Raw genomic sequence first — 17146 nt, forward strand, 5'->3', positions numbered from 1 at the left:
TGTCTGGTTTTGGAATTACACTCATGCTGGTCTCACAGAATGAATTTAGAAACAATCCTTACTCTTTAATTTTCTAGGAACAGTTCGAGAAGAATAGGTATTAAATCTTCTATTATTAAATCTATTTTAGGTTTAAATTAATCTCATTAAATATTTCATTTAATTTGAGTTAATCAATTAAATCTTAAATTGAATACCTATTAAGTAATAGGTATTAAATATTTCATAAATTAACCTATGAAGCCATCTGGTCCTGGACTTTTTTACTTATTGGGAGTTATTTGATTACTGACTCAAATCTATGACTACTAACTGGTCTGTTTACATTTTCTATTTCTCCCTCTTTCATCTTGGAAGACTCTAGGTTTCTACTAATTTATCCATCTCTTCTAGGTTGCCCAATTTATTGGCATATAATTTTTCATAAGAATCACTTTAAACCCTTTGCATTTCTGTGGTGTCAGCTATAACTTTTGTTTCATTTCTAATTTAGAGTCCTGTCTTTTTTTGTTAAGAGTCTGGCTAAATAAAGATCTATCAATTTTGTTGTACTTTTCAACAAACTAGTTCTTAGTTTCACTGATCTTTTCTACTATTTTTTTAAGTCTCCATTTTATTTATTTCCGCTCTGGTGTGATTATTTCTTTCCCTCTACTAACACTGGGCTTGCTCCTCCTTTTTCTTGTTCCTTAGGACTAAGGTTAGATTGTTGGAGATTTTTGTTTTTTTCTTTTTTGGCAGGCCCGTATCATTGGAAATTTGCTTCTTACAACTGCCTTTGCTGGGTAGCAAAGATTTTGAACTGTTGTATTTCCATTTTCATTTCTCTCCATCAATCTTTTAATTTTCTCTGTGTATATATCTGTTAGGTCTGTCTGGTCTAATGTGTCATTCAAGCCACTGTTTTCTTCTTTATTAATTTTTTTCTGCATAATTTCTCCACTGATGTTAATGGGGTGCTAAAATCCCCTATTATGTTAATTTCTACTTTTATGTTTGTTAATTTGCTTTATATATTTAGGTGCTCCTATGTTGGTGCATGGAAATTTATAACCATTATATTCTTGACTTGATCCCTTCATCATTATGCAATGCCCATCTATGTCTCCTGTTAGTCTTTCTTTGAAAGTTTATTTTGCCTGATAGGAGTACTGTTTCCCCAGCTTCGTTGTCGTCTTTTTTTTTTTTTTTCTTCACTTCCATTCATACAGTATAGTTTTGTTAGCCCTTCGCTTTCACTCTGTCTGTGTCTTAAGGTCTGAAGTGAGTCTCTGGAAGACAGCATCTAGCTGGGTCTTGTTTTTTTTCCCCTCATTCAGTCACCCTTTATCTTTTGAGTGGAACTGAAAGTCCATTTACATTAAAAGTAATTACTGATAGGGATGCACTTATTGCCATTTGTTGGCATGTAACAACTGGCATGTAACCATTTTCTGGTTGTTTATAGTTCTTCTTGGTTCCTTTCTTCTTCTCCTACTCTCCTCCTTTGTGATTTTATGATTTTCTTGAGTGCTAAGTTTGGGTTCTTTTCTCTTTAGAGGTTTTGTATCTATTAAAGGTTTTCAGTATATGGTTCATATAAGGTTCACATAAAACACTCTACGTATATAAGTCTATTAAAGCTAATGTTCAATTAACTTTAACACATTCTAAAAGCACCATATTTTTACTACTGCTCTCCACATTTTTTGTATTTGACTTCACAGTTTACATTTTAATTTGTATATACATTAATTAATTATTCTAGATATAACTGATTTTACTACTTTCATCTCTTGATCTTCATACTAGTTTTATAAATTATTGACTGACTACCTTTACCATATGTTTGCTTTTACCACTGAAATTTTTCACTAGTAATTTTCTTCTTTCTCATTATGGCCTGTCTTTTTGTCTTAAAAAAGTCCCTTTAACATTTCTTATAAGGCCAGTTGAGTTGTGATGAGCTTAACTTTCATTTGTCTGGGAAACTCTTCTCTCTTTCCTTCTACGGTGAATGACAACCTTGCTGAATAGAGTATTCTTGGTTCTAGTTTTCTTCCTTTCGTCACTTAGATTGTATCACGCCACTCGCTTCTGGCTTGCAAAGTTTCTGCTGAAAGATCAGCCTTACCACATTTCCCTTTTATATAACTTGCTACCTCTAAGATTGTTTTTCATCTTTAATTTTTGATATTTTAATTATTGTGTGTCTTGATGCGGATCTCTTTGGGTTTATCTTATTTAGGACTCTTTATGCTTCCTGGACCTGGCTGGCTGTTTCCTTCTCCAGGTTAGGAAGTTTTCAATTCTTAGTTCTTCAAAGAAGTTTTCTTCCCCCTTTTCTCTCTCTTCTCCTTTGAGAACCCTATAATGCAAATATTACTAAGTTTGATGTTGTCCCTTACATATCTTCATATTTTTAGATTCTTTGACTCTCTGCTGTTCAGCTTGAGTGTCTTCCAGTACTTTTAGGTTTTGTCATTCTGATTGCTGATCTGTTCTTCTGCATACTTTAGTCTTCTGTTATTCCCTCTAAGTGATGCCTGCTGGGTGTGGAGGGGCAGGAGCAGCTTTGGAGGGACACCCACCAGGGCAGGTCCACACGACAGGTGTCTGCAGTGCTAGCAAGGCAGAAGGAGAGTGTCAGAACTGGTGCTTCCCGCACAGGGCCAACTACGCTGAAGGAGATCAAGAAAAATAGCACCTGCCAGTTCTTCCATTACCGGAGAAAGTTCCTACAGATTCCTGACCCTCCAGCACAACCTTGCAATCTTTACATATAGCGCAGAAGCTTTCAAACTACTGCCTCTATACTGGGTCTCAGAGTGAGTGATACTGTGCACGCACTCTTTGAGAGTGCTGTCACATATAGCTTTCCTGGAGTTAAGACCCACTAATTTTCAAAGCCAGAGGCTATGGAGGCATGCCTTTCCAGTGCAAATCCAGGGCTGAGGTGCCCAACAGAGGTCCTCACACAGGACTTCTGCAACTGATAGCCCTCCTGTTTGTGGGTTAGCATATCTGAGGTTTGGTTCCCAAGTTTGTCTCTGTACCTCCTACTCTTCTTGATGTGGTTTTTAAAATATATCTTTAGTCATGGAAGAGCTGTTCAGTAGTCTTCTCAAAGTGAGTTACTCCATATATAGTTATGGCAATGGTGTGACTGTGAGAGGAGGTGATCTCAAAATCTTCCTACTCTGCCAATCTCCCTTGAACAACATCAATTGACTGTTTTCTTAGAATGTTTCTTTCTTTGGCAGCATTCTTCACTTTCTTAGAGACCCCTTCCTGAGTTATCTATTCCTAACCATTTATGCTGCTGTGGAGGCTTTAAAAAATTTTTTTAATTTTCTAATGTTTTGGTAGTACTTACAAATAAAGTTGGTTTTGTATGTTTACCTTGTACCCTGAAGCCTTATTAAGTTGGCAAATGTCTAAAAATAAGAGCAGTTTTACATCTTTCTTTCCAATCTATTTGCCTTTGACTTCTTTTTCTTGCCTTAAATGACCTATATCAGACGATTAGTAGAATGTTAAATAACACTGGTGAGAGAAGACATTGCTACTCTGTTCCAGATCGTAGGGAGAAAGCACTGAACGTTTTACCTTTGATGATCACATAAGCCATAGGTTTTTTTTATAGACAGAAGTTGAGTAAGTTCCCCTCTATCCCTTGTCAGCTGAGTGTTTTAGTGATGAAAGGGTACTGAATTCTGGCAAATGCTTTTCCTGCATCTGTTGCAATGACCATGTGGTTTTTCTACTTTATCCTCTGAATATAGTGAATTTAGTTTAATGATTTCAGATAATGCAACTGAACTCTTTGGATACACTCCATTTGGTCATGATTTATTATTTTTTCCATATTTTTGGAATTTGTTAAAATTTTGTTAAGAAACTTTGTACTGATGTTTGCAAGTATATTAGATTATAGTTCTGTCTTCTTATGATAGCTTTTCCTGGTTTTTGAAACAGGAGTGCCCTTTTAAATAAGTTGGAAAGTGTTCCCTTCTCCATTATTTTCTGAACTAGATTGTGTAGGACTGGTAATATTTCTTTAAATATTTGACAGAACTCATCAGTGAAGCCATCTGGACTTGGGAGTTTTCTTTGAGAAAAGGTTTTTAAATTATTAACTCAATTCTATTCATTGATATTGGCTGTTCAAGTTTTCTAATGTTTTCTTGGGTTGGCATATTTGTAATCTGTGTCTTCCCTCTTTTCTTCCTTTTCTTTAACAATCTTCCAAGATGCTTTCCATTCTTTTTGGTTTTTTTTTTCGAAGAATTAGTTTTGGTTTATTGATCATTTTGTTTTCTATTTCACTGATTTTTGAGCTCTAATGTCTCCTCTGGATGTTTACTTGGGTTTACTCTACTTTCCTAGTTTCTTAAAAAGAAAGCTTAGGTCACTGACTTAACTTTCTTCTTTTTGTGTATAGGCATTTATTGTTATAAAATTTCCCTCTAAGCACTCACTAATTTTTATATGCTTTATTTTCATTATCACTCATTTAAAAATGACTTTCTAATGGCTCCTGTGAATTTTGTTTTTGACCCAATGATTATTTTTAAAGATTTTATTTATTTATTTGACAGACAGAGATCACAAGTAAGCAGAGAGGCAGGCAGATAGAGAGGAGGAAGCAGGACCCCGCTGAGCAGAGAGCCTGATGCAGGGCCTGATCCCAGAACCCCGGGACCATGACCTGAGCCAAAGGCAGAAGAGGCTTTAACCCACGGAGCCACCCAGGCACCCCAACCCAATGATTTTTAAGAGGTATGCTGTTTAATTTCCAAATACTTAGGAGCTTTTCAGGTTCTTATTCTTACTGATTTCGAAGCAATTCTATTGAAGCAAAAACCATATTTTATATAATTTCAGATATGCTAAATATATTAAGAATTGTTTATGATCCAGAATATGAGCTGTCCTGGTGAATATACCATGTGCATTTGAAAACAATGTGTATACTCTCACTTTTGGGTTTAGTATTCTGTAAATATCAACTACATCAAGGTGGATGAAAGTGTTATTCTATGACTTTGCTTAATGTTTTCCTCTAGCTGCTCTAACACTTGCTGGAAAGAATTTAAAAATCTACAAATATGGTTGTGGGATATTTTCTCTGTCAACTTTTCTCTGTCCAATTCTGTTATTGCATGTATACATATTTATGATTGTTACAGCATCCATATTAATTGACCCTTTTGTCATTATAAAGTGTCCTGGAATTCTCTAGAATATTATTTTATTTTGAAATCTGATATAGCAAATCTCTCCCCATGGTTATTGTTGGCATAATATATTTTTACTAATCCATTTATTTTCAACTTAGCTATGTCTTTATAATGCTTAAAGTGCATTTCTTATAAATAGCACATAAGTTGGCCTCGTATTTTTAATTCTGAAACTCTCTGCCTTTAAACAGCAGTGTTTAACCCATTAATACTTAATTGAACTATATATATGGTTACACATAAGTCTACCATTTCACTTTTCCCTACTTTCTTCCTCTCCTTTTTTTCCTCCCTGTTTTTGTTTCATTATTTTAAAAATTTTCAGAATTCCATTTCATTTTTCCTGTTGGCTTCCCTGCCTTGTTTTTGGCATACTTTTATATATAACATTAACTTCATACAGTCAACCTACATAATGTACTCCAGATTAATAAATTTTTTATGATTCTATTTCTCCTCATATCAGCAATCTGGTCATCATGTGCTTGCCTTCCTTTTAGCAATGAAATCATAACATTCATCCTCAATTTAACAAAATCTAATATTATATGTCCATACTTTTTTTTTTTATAATTTTTTATTTTTTATAAACATATATTTTTATCCCCAGGGGTACAGGTCTGTGAATCGCCAGGTTTATACACTTCACAGCACTCACCAAAGCACATACCCTCTCCAATGTCCATACTTTTAAGTCTTCTAGGAAGCAGTGAGGTCATAAGACATTAGCTTTCATTTTCCCTCAACCTCAGTTTATATATTATTATTTTAATTTTTCATTATTAATATAATTAAAGCACAAAATGTTATTATTATTCATAAGATCAATACTCCTTTGGTTTTATCAACTTATTTACCATTTTGTTTTTCATTCCTTCCTACATCTCTTCTCCCATCTGGGATTGTTTTTAGTCTGTCTGAATAATGCTGTTAGTATTTCCTTTCCTGCAAGTCTGCTGGTGAGAAATTCTATCATTTCTTAACTGAAGTTATTGAAATACTTGACTGAAATATTTTCATCTTAGTTTCACCCTTGGAAAGTGGTTTTGCTCATCAACACTTATTTTCTTTCCGCACTTTAAGTACATCATTCCATTATCTCCAATTATCATTCCATCCCATAAATTCCATGTCAGTTATTTCTATTGATAACACCTTTTGGTCTAATTGATGCTCTTTTGAAGGCAACTTATCTCTATTGTCTTTGAGGATTTTCCCATGGTCTCTGTTTTCAAAAGTCTAAGTGGGTTTTCTTTGTATTTTTCCGGCATGAGATTTTCAGGACTTCCCAAATACGTGGTTTGCTATCTTTAGCCATTTTAGAAAATTTTCAGCCATTATCACTTCAAATATTTTCTGACCCATTCTTTCTCTCCTCCATTTTGAAACTCCAATTATGTATATGTAAGATCTTCTCGCTGCATTCATCTTACATTGGCTTCTTATTTACTTTTATTTTCCATCCTTACGTCCATGTTTCATTCTGCATATTCTGTTATAACCTATGTTTGAGCTCCTAATTTTTCCCATTGTTAGGACTAATTTACTGTTAAAACTATCCACCAGTACTCATGATTTAAATTTTTTTTTTCAATTTTAGAATTCCCTTTATTCTTTTTTATAATTTCTAGCTCTCTGATGAATTTCCTGTCTTAAATGTTATTTCCTTGAATATACTCACACAGAGTTCTTTTCATCTCTGTTCGATAACTCCATTATCTGGAGAGCCTATTCAGTTGTCTGTTTTGTCTCTGTGATTTCAGAATCTTTGAACCTTGGTGTACTTGTTTATTTTTAAATCCTATCAAACGATGTACATTAAAATGTAAAGAGAGTTTGAGATTGTTTATATTTACTTTTAACAGTTCCAAGGAGACTTAGCAAAAGTAGATCACATTAACCAAACTTAAGACCTCAAATAATTGAAAGCTACACTTCAATCCTTAAGTAAATCCAGTTTATCCTTTCTTCTAGTGCCAACCTAAAATGTACTGACATACCATGATCCCTCTTTGGTAGGCCCTGGATTCCAGGACATGATTCCCACATCTGACAGTTATTCCAAATGTCAGCGTCTCAGATACTTCTAGAATCGGCAGGCAAACCCTAGTAAAAGGGTGGGCTCATCTCTCTGGGTTTCACCCTTCCATAAAGTTTTGTTCCCATCATTCTTCACAGGTAAATTGTCCCGTGTATGCCTTTTTTTCTTTTTAAATTTTGTCCATCTTTTCAGAGAGTTCTCAGGTTGACTATTGACCTAAATTACCTCACTCACCAAAATTAAAATATATCTGGATGCTCTGCAGAGAAGTATTGGGCCCAAATATCTCACTAATCAAAGAAAGCAAGCAATCTTCTAGTTCCCAAATAATGTTTAGAAAATGTACTCAATTTGGAAAACAGAATGGAGCCCCCCCATGAAGCAAATAAATTTATCTATTTAAAGTATACATACTACTTAAATGAAAATGAATCAATTTTCATAAGCTGATCATTCATTTAAAAATATGCATTTAATTAAAATGCCTAATATATGTATGCTAGTAAATCTCAGTAAGCCATAGTGTAGTACGAACTTATAGCCAGAAGGGAAACCCTGATACTGTAAACATGTACAATGAAGTGTTCTAGGTAAAATGATAACACGTTTGCACTGAGAAGAAAAACAACAATGTTAAGTCTGGAGTGGGGACCAAAGGAGCGAAATGATTTGTAAATGGGGATGTACACGGTGAGCTGGTACAGGAAGAAACAAGCAAGGGAAGGCATGTCTGGTGTAAGGGCAAAAAGGCCTGGAAGCCCCACAAGCGATGTGACAGTCACTGCAGAACTGGGACTTGGGAAACGACAAACAGCTCCCTGCAGCTGTGACAGAAGTGGGTACAGGCGTGCACGTGAACGTGTGTGGGCGAGTGTAGTGGGGCCATCCTTGTAACAATGAGAGTGATTAGCTCTAAGAAAGAAAAATACTCTCGGTTGTAAAGTGGATGTCCCAGTGTAACAAAATAAACTGTACATGAAACATATTTCATATATGACGGTGAGTAATTTGAAGTGTGTTCAGTAAAACCAGAGCAAAAATGAACGAGTATGCTATCACAAAAATTACGTATTAGTTTAAAACAAAAAAATAATAGGCCATCCTACCTGAAAGGAAGAGACAAAATTACTAATATCTGCAGATACTATGCCTGCAAAAGCTAAGAACATTTGGGGGGGAAAAAAAGTAGCAAACTGAAGTTTTGCTTTACTCTAATGTTTGCTTTTACCTGAAATTTTTTCCTTTCTTAATTTTTTTACTTCTAGTTAAGGCCTTTTCCTTCCCTTAGAAGTTAAAAGCTTTATTAGCCTTCTCTAACAAAAACCATGTGGTCTTAGTGCTAGAATGACAGAGAAATCAAAGAGAAAAAAAAAAAGAAAAAAACCTAAAAATACAAATATTTATGTATATGTGCCATCCGTAATCAATGAAGACAGAATGGATTATTCAATGAAAAGAAATGAAGAACCAGGGGCGCCGGGGTGGCTCAGTGGGTTAAAGCCTCTACCTTCTGCTCAGGTCATGATCCCAGGGTCCTGGGATCGAGCCCCGCATCAGGCTCTCTGCTCAGCAGGGAGCCTGCTTCCTCCCTCTCTCTCTGCCTGCCTCTCTGCCTACTTGTGATCTCTGTCAAATAAATAAATAAAATCTTTAAAAAAAAAAATGAAGAACTGAGCTGGTACAATAGTCTCATGCCTTGGAAAATGCAGATTCTAAATGTCTATCATGCAATAAAACAAATAGAAGGTTTTTTTTTAGATTAAGATTAGAGATACATATTTCATTTACAACAAGAACGGATTTTAGACTGGCAGACAGAACATAGAAAATACACAGCTTTTCTAGTTCTCACTACATTTTTTCTAAGTCTTCATTAACATTAAAGTCATATAAAACCTCCAAGCACCAGATTCTAGATGAATGTAGAAAAACACACCCCATGGTAAATATAAAGATGCTGTTTTTTCATTTTTTACTAAAACTGCTTTCTTCTAGTCATAAATGCAAATAAAAACTGATTGTTCAGAAAAGTAGCGTGATATATAAATGCAGGAACTATTCTGAAGTCTTAAGACATGGCGTAAATCCAGCTTTGCAAACGTAAATGGCAAAATTAATCATGCTTCAATGAGATGTTGTAAATCCACTAAGAATAATATTTCCATTCATTCAGCCAGTCAACAAATACTACGCTGGATCCTGGACTAGGCTGTAAAGATAGAATATTGAGCAAGGAAAATACGATCCCTGCTAGTCAAGAACCTCACGGTCTAGCGAGAAAGGCAAACAAAGATTACAGGGCTGACAGCCTGGATATAAAAGGTACAGGGACAGGCTCGGTCTCTAGCGAGTCAGAGAAGGTTTTGTAGGAAATGTGGTGTTTGAAGCTCAGATCTGACAGATGAATGGGAACTGGCCCAATCATGGTTACGGGTGGAAGTCTAAACACACTGAAGACTTAGCAGATAGAAATGCCCCGGGAAGAAAGGAGTGGACAGGGAGAAAGACGTACGGAATTGTATGTACGTTCAAGACCGAAATATTTCTGCACAGAGTAAGACCGGGAGTGTACAAAAGAAAATTGGATCTATCCTTAACTCCGGTTATAAAATTATGTTTACTGATCAAAAGCATTATTAAAATAATACTTTACTATTTACTAGGCCTTATGGGAGGTTATTTCTGGCTTTTTTTCAAAAATCTTAGATAAGCCTCCTAAGACCTGATTTACTCATTTGGAACATAAACTAGTAATATTTGACTTCATGAAGTTGCTGATTTGGATCAACCATGATAACATCCGTGCAAGAAAATGGTTTTGTGGTTGGGCTTGTTGGACTTAACTCAGTTAGCACCAGATAAAAGGGTATGAAAACAGAACTAGGGGTTTGGGGGGCAGAGGTTGCAGGAATGCACCAATCTGGAGCATGACAATATAGGCTCAGGGAAGTGGCCACTCCCCTCTTTAGCAGTGAGGCCGGTGGAGGCCAGTGAATCCTGGTCCTGGTTTTTCAGGGAGCTTAGTTCCGGTCTCAGGCTCCTTCCCTGCCTAACACTCGGGCAGCCCCTGCATAACAGCAGCGCTGCTTGAAACCTGTGCCAGGACCAGCCTCGAGATTCCAAATATGAACACAATCAATTTGACCATTTTTTAAGGTAGTTTAGTTATAAAAACGTCCCAGTTTATATTTCAGTTTTTAAACGTCTTGGTTTTTGTTGAGAAGAATATCTTACAGCAGTTCCTGAGGCTGGTGCAAGCCCCTGTTGTCATACCAGAAACAATCAAGGGACTACAGGATTTGACAAATGTGTTCGCACAGATTCACAAATGGGGACGTCAGATACACATACATCTTTACACCGACTGTTGCTTTTTCATGAAATAGGAAAAACAGGGTTCTTACCTTTCCTCTGGAGTATCTACATGAAATGTTCTCTCTATAACAGTGGTCCACTGAAGACATCTGATAATAAATGTGTTTGGCTTTGGTCGTTCTGTTTTCATTAACTGGCATTCTAGAAATAACATAAAATGTCTCTTTGAATATACTTACATTCAAACCACGAAGTAAATAGTTGAGAACGACAGAGTTCTGTTCAAGGCAAAACCACTGCCCTCTCACAGCTTGTCACGGGCCTCCCCTCGGGGTGTTCACAACTTGGCCTCGGTCTTCCTTTCCAATCCAACACCCATTCCGGCCACATGCTCTATCAACCAACCAAACTGGATGACTGAAGTTTCTCCAGACACATCTTGCTCTGTCCTGTATCTACGCCTTCACTCCAGCTGCTCTTAGTACCTGGACTGGCATCCGCTGAGTTCACCCCTACCCCCAAGTAATCACCTACACTCAAAAGAATACCTACCCTCTAAGGCCCAGATCCAAACCTACATTCCCCTCTCCATATTCTCATTATTGTATCCCTCATTTTTCATTATCTTGTATTATTATTTTTCACTTAAGAAGGAATCCTGATCCCTTGCCAAACTGTACACCCTTTGACAATATATACCACCTAAATTCTCAGTCATCATAGCCTGTGGAGCCAGTGAGTCAAAAGAGATAAATTATGTCAGGGAATATCTCAGAAGACTTCAAAGAAAAGTAGCATCCCATAGTGGCCAAGAGTGTGGACTCTAACACCAGCATTCCTGGATTCAATTACTTTTCCTACCATGTAACCTTGGACAAGTTAAATTAATCTCTCCGGTCTTCAAGAATTAAAGGGGAAACAAGTACCTACATCATAAAACTGGTGTGGGAATTAGGAATAAATCAGTAAAATACTCAGCGTAACGTATGACACATAATAAGCTTTCAGTAGATGTTAGCTATTATCATCAGGTGTACACCTGCGTGGATTTTTAAGGATATATAGTATTAGATGACAACACAGAGTAGGGTAGAGCTGTTTACTGACACTGCTTTTTGGAAGAAACAATTTCCCTCCAGCTGACAAAGTCAACCGTGTTTTTACTCAGAGTGCGTGTTCTGTCCTACCTCTATTAGCAACCATCAACTGCCATCTCGAAGTCTCTGTAAGATCCTATTGTTGGCCACATTGGACTAGTTCATGGACTCCTTTCACCAGAAAAGATCATTCACCCAAGGATCTCTGCTTCGTTTTCTTCTCTTTTCTAACAAGGTTTCATGGCTTCAGCCATCATCTCTTGGTGGGCCAACAGAAAAATTCAAACCTCTTCCCATTTTGGATCTGCATCTTGTGACACCCATGATGAACTCTACAGGGGCGGTATCTACCTGGCTGACTTGCTGGGTCCTACAGCCACTGTCTTTTCTCTGGATTCTGTCCCTCCTCCGGCTTTCCTCACTTCCCTACCAGCCAGACCGGAAACCTGGGCTGCTCCTGTTTGATACTGGTAGTTATCTGCCTTCCCCTGGCTTTCACCGACGACGCAATTCTGCTTCCGACTCTCACAGCCGAGTGCCTCAACCTGCCCAGGTGCCATAAAGTTCTTCCTACTCAGAAACTTGAAAGGGCTAGATCCGCCGTTACCTAAAGCTAGGAAGTGTATTCTAGAAGATGTCGGAACTCAGGACTCGTGATGAGCAAGGGGGATGGACAGAGTGTGGAATCAGTACACTGTGCTCCTGAAACGGATACTACACTGGATATGAGCTCACTGGACTCTAACTACAAACCTGAACTCATCCCAAAGCGAACCGATCTCTCCCACCCTGGGTCTCCCGCCGTCTGCTACTGCTCCCTCCATCGCACATGGCACCAACCTCATCTCTCAAGAGCTCAGGTCAAAAGCCCTGGACTCACCCTTAGGTCCTCTCCTCTTTTCCCCTATCTCATTCTAGAAATCTCGTTGGCTCCTTTCAAAATCAAGACCCAGTATCACTCCTCACCTCTTCCACTACTGTCAGAACAAATCACCATCATCTCTCACGTGAACACTCTGAAAACTCTGGAACAGCTCTCCCTGCCCCTGACTGGAGTCTGTTCCCAACACATGTGGCAGGAACCTTCACATGATCAGCTGCCAGAAAAAAAAAAAAAAAAAAAAAAAGTCCTGCAGTGTTTCCAGTTCACTAAGAATAGAAAACAAAGGCCTCTCAGTGAACAGCAGGGGTCCTACACAATCTGGGCCTCTCACCCACCCTACTTAAGTTTCTGACCTCCTCACCTAGTCAGTATTCTCTCTCAGGGCCCTGTGCCATGCCCCCCGGCTTCTGTGTGTTTCCTCGAATGTGGACTGCACCCTCTGTGCCAGCGTTCCATCCTCTCGCACAGCCGGCAGCGAACCCCTCCCCACCTTCGAGTCTCAGATCAGATCTCACCTTCTCACGGACGCCTACCTTGACCATCCTAAACACTGTGACCTGCACCCCTCAGCCAGGACTCCCCCAGCCCTCTGACCTGTTCTACTTTTTATTTCATTCCATGTTATCTTCAAACATATGAAATGACTAACTTAGTGTCTTTTTTGCTTACTATCTCAACAAGAACATAAGCTCCACCGATCTTAGCACCAAGAACTGTGCCCACCTGTGCCTAAACAGTGTCTGTTTTTTAAAAAGATTTTATTTATTTATTTGACAAAGAGAGACAGAGAAAGCACAAGTAGGCAGAGGCGAAGACAGAGAGATAAGGGGAAGCAGGCTCCCCATTGAGCAGGGAGCCCAACGCAGGACCCCGAGATCATGACTTGAGCTGAAGGGGAGACGCTTAACCCACTGAGCCAACCAGGCACCCTCTGCCCACTGGAATTTAACGATCAAGAATTCAAGCCGGTGCCAGGGTCATGGTTGTGCACTTCCACCAGATACATTCAGTGATGCGGGCGCAGTCGGAGCACGGACGACTGGACTGCAGCAAAGCTGTACTTGAACCGAGTCGGTTTGGCAAAGCAAGAAAGAGAAGAGAGGATGCAAGACACATGCGTTGAGAGAATCAAGGGACGAGTTTAAGCTGGGTAAGGAGGAAAGCGAGGACCCGGCGGTCTGTAAGACAACAAAAAGTTGGCAGATTCAACATATCATAAAATCTATTGTTTCACAGTTAGATATTGTACAGCAATGTTACGTACCTTTTGATATATGAATGTTAAAAAACACCAACTACAGAATGCCAATTTATATTCTTGTTTGAAATACGAGTTTTCAAACACCAACACCATAAATAGGTGTAGTTTACACGTATCCCCAGAGCGCAGACCCAGTCCGATTCTCTTCGCAGACCACTGTTCTTCCAATGTATTTCCTTCTCCACAAAACTCCTATTAAGTGTCTGGCCAGGGTTTATTTAATGCAGGTGAACGCGATGTCCTAGCAGAGAAGCCACCGAGAAATTAGAAATTCCATGCCCCACTCTCCCCGCCAGTGCCTGTGACGTGAGAGCACGTAAGGGGACACCGTAAATACCTCAGGACTGAAGTGACTGAGCGGTTTTTAACGTAAAGAACAGAGGACAGACACTCCAAAGATGAGTGGGCCCAACAGAAATACTCACGAATGAACTCAATGAAGCAGAAACAGGAAGAACAAAAAAGGAAAGAAGGCCCTATGCAGTCCACCTACACCTCAGCTGTATGCCTGCTGTGCAGATGATGTCAAGGTGACGAAGACAAGAAACTAAAATCGGAGCTCCAGACCCGAGTCCAGCGTCTCCCACACCGGCAGCGGGCGGTGATCCTAGGCAGAGGGCACCTCCAAGCCCCCAGGTTTTTCAGCTTTAAAAAAGCTATGGGGAATCAAAGTAAGATTTTGAAGGAAGCATATTTTCAAAATTATACCTAAAAGAAGTTTCAGTGATAAAATTTTAAGAATTTCTCCTTGCTATAATCCAACAAGCTATTTAAAAAATTACATATGGGACTCTAAGTGATTATCAATGACTGTAATTTACAAAAATGACAATAGAAGTGATTAATTGCCATTCTCAAGCAGACTACTGAAAGGGAACTGTTTAGAAAATGAATTAAATGTTTGTATTTATGAAAAAGGATGGCTTTGGGAAAATATCAGAATAGTAATACAGTGATCTAAGTAGCTACACACAACTTGGCTATTTTGATGAAATATGCTAAATATCCATGGCCTCAACGACATGTGCCAATTACGGGTCAAGTACTATGGAAGATTCTGGGCTTAGTAAGAAAAATGAGTAAGAAACTCTACGTACTTACAGCACACACCAAACTGTGTTATTACTCATTCTAACACCTGTAATTATAAGGCAACATTTCACACGTGATTCAATCAGGTCCTTCTGAAGCCTAGTTGAACAAAGTGTTACTATGAGCAAGCCGTAAAATTTAGAAATAAGCCTACATTTTATGTTTTGAAATGCTCTATAAATGAACCCTATTTCTAAATAATCCTAAACTGAGACAATAAAAGAGAGAAGCAACTACCAAAAATGGCTCAAGATATTCAAGTGGCACTTGGGTCAGTACCAAGGGAAGAGGACACTCCACCACCAAAGCCCAGGGTTTCCTGCCGTACAGCACATGCAGGTTAGAGCTGAAATCTGAACTCAGAACACTTGACCCTTTACGTCACCATGTTTGAACAAGTGGGCCAGGAAACAGAAAAGCTCTGGGTTCTTTTTTGCCAGCCATAATACAAAATCACGGACATATCTACAATGAAGAAAATGAAGAAAAATAGGAAGTTTTCAGAACATGGTTCATGCCTGAACTCTCATTCTTAAAGGGGACTCTTAGTCTTTTTTTTAAATATTGCAATTTTTAAATTTAAACTCAATTAGCCAACATACAGGGCATCATTAGTTTTAGATGTGGAGTTCAGTAATTCACCAGTTACCTAAAACACCCAGTGCTCATCACATCAGGTGCCTTCCTGAATGCCCATCCCCAGGCACCCCATCTCCCTCCTACTCCCCCTCCAGCAACCCTCTGTTTTCTAGAGTTAAGAGTCTCTCCTGGTTTTTCTCCCTCTCTGATTTCTTGCCATTTCAATTTCCCTCCCTTCCCCTATGATCCTCTGCACTGTTTCTTATACTCCAGATACGAATGAAACCATACGATACTTGTCTTTCTCTGACTGACCTGTTTCGCTCAGTATTAATAACCCTCCAGTTCCACCCACTCTAATTCTTAAAGAGAATGGTGGTTAATAAACAGATGAGCCAATACCTCTTTAAAAGAGTATTTTCCTTTTAATTATGTAAAGGTTCCCAATTCAAGCTGGGCCGCATTAAAATTTTAAATCCCAAAGCAGAACCTTCCAATAATGATTCTAAAACACTATTACCCAAATAATTAGCTATGATTTCTGGAACTATTTAACATACAAGAAAAAAACACATATTCTTTTATAAAATGCCAGGTAGCTAACTTTTATTATATCATAGCCCATAATACTTCCTAGCAAAGTATTTGTTACTGATACTTGAGGTAGTCATACTAAGCTCACCTGAACAATTTAAACTACAAGCTAAATTTCAAGTGTTCTGCTTATTTTTACACATTCTGAACCATAGACGACCAAGTTTATTTGAAGCTGTAACTACTCTATAAACCTGGAGGCCAGTTAGAGGAACGGTAATGCGCCAGATCAAAAAATATATGCAGAAAAGAATTTATTTTATATCACCTGTTTAGAATTTATTAAAAATATTAGATTTTATTCCAACCTCTATAACTCCTTAACTGCTCATATTTTTGTTATAAAAATAAGTTCTACTAATATTCAATGTGAAAAACAAAGGCACAATAATAGACTCTATTTATAATTAAATCACATAATGAAATAATGCTGTCAGTTATCATCATAACGAGAGTGTATTTTTGAAACCCCAGATATAATACTATTGTGGATATTCTTTAAAGAGGACAGAAAGCATTTCTTCCTTTGGTTTAAAGTTTTTACTATTTGGGAACAAAAACGCATAGTGTGTAATTAAGACTTAACACATCAGTCCTAAAGAGACTCATTCAGTCCAGAGAGAGAGAGGAGCGTGACAGGTGCGCTGGTGCAGAGCAGGTCCCGGGGAGGATGTCTGTTCTGTGATCACTATGTGCACAGCACTGCAGACAGCGTCCCCCATTTCATGGGGGCCGTCTTGTCTTCCGTTCCATAAATGAATGAACTGAGAGTAACTAAATAACTCGCTCCAAAACACACAGTTTGAGAGCAACTGTATAGGGATCTACCCTCAGGTCTATCTGAATCCAAATTCCATGCTCTTCTGGAGAGAATAAACTGCTAGGAAAGTGTCTTAAAGGCTCAGCAGTCATCTGTCCAAGGGATGGGGCAGTCCCCTCCAGCTTCTCCGCCTCCCCATGCCTTCCCAGTGTGTGGTGCTCCTCCCTTCTAGGACACCTCTTCTCCTACAAAGAAACCCAGGACATTTTTTCACCTGAGAGGGCCCCAATGTGTTTGCTCCT

At 38.4% G+C, this 17146-nt stretch overlaps 1 protein-coding gene across 4 annotated transcripts in view; it reads right to left on the reverse strand.

Annotated features, from left to right (window-relative positions):
- The window catches only part of AKT3 (AKT serine/threonine kinase 3), a 302994-nt gene that overhangs the window by 134106 nt on the left and 151742 nt on the right, over window positions 1–17146 (reverse strand). For 3 of the 4 annotated variants that reach the window (XM_045084745.1, XM_045084743.1, XM_045084744.1), the window contains one exon: window positions 10668–10779. The exons of the other annotated variant lie outside the window; for it this stretch is intronic. In XM_045084745.1, the coding sequence (XP_044940680.1) occupies window positions 10668–10779 (112 nt within the window). The remainder of the gene's footprint in view (window positions 1–10667; window positions 10780–17146) is intronic. 4 annotated transcript variants of the gene reach the window in all.

Source organism: Mustela putorius, unplaced genomic scaffold (genome assembly GCF_011764305.1).
Source record: "Mustela putorius furo isolate JIRA1106 unplaced genomic scaffold, ASM1176430v1.1 tig00000785_pilon_pilon_pilon, whole genome shotgun sequence".
Taxonomy (NCBI): Eukaryota; Metazoa; Chordata; class Mammalia; order Carnivora; family Mustelidae; genus Mustela; species Mustela putorius.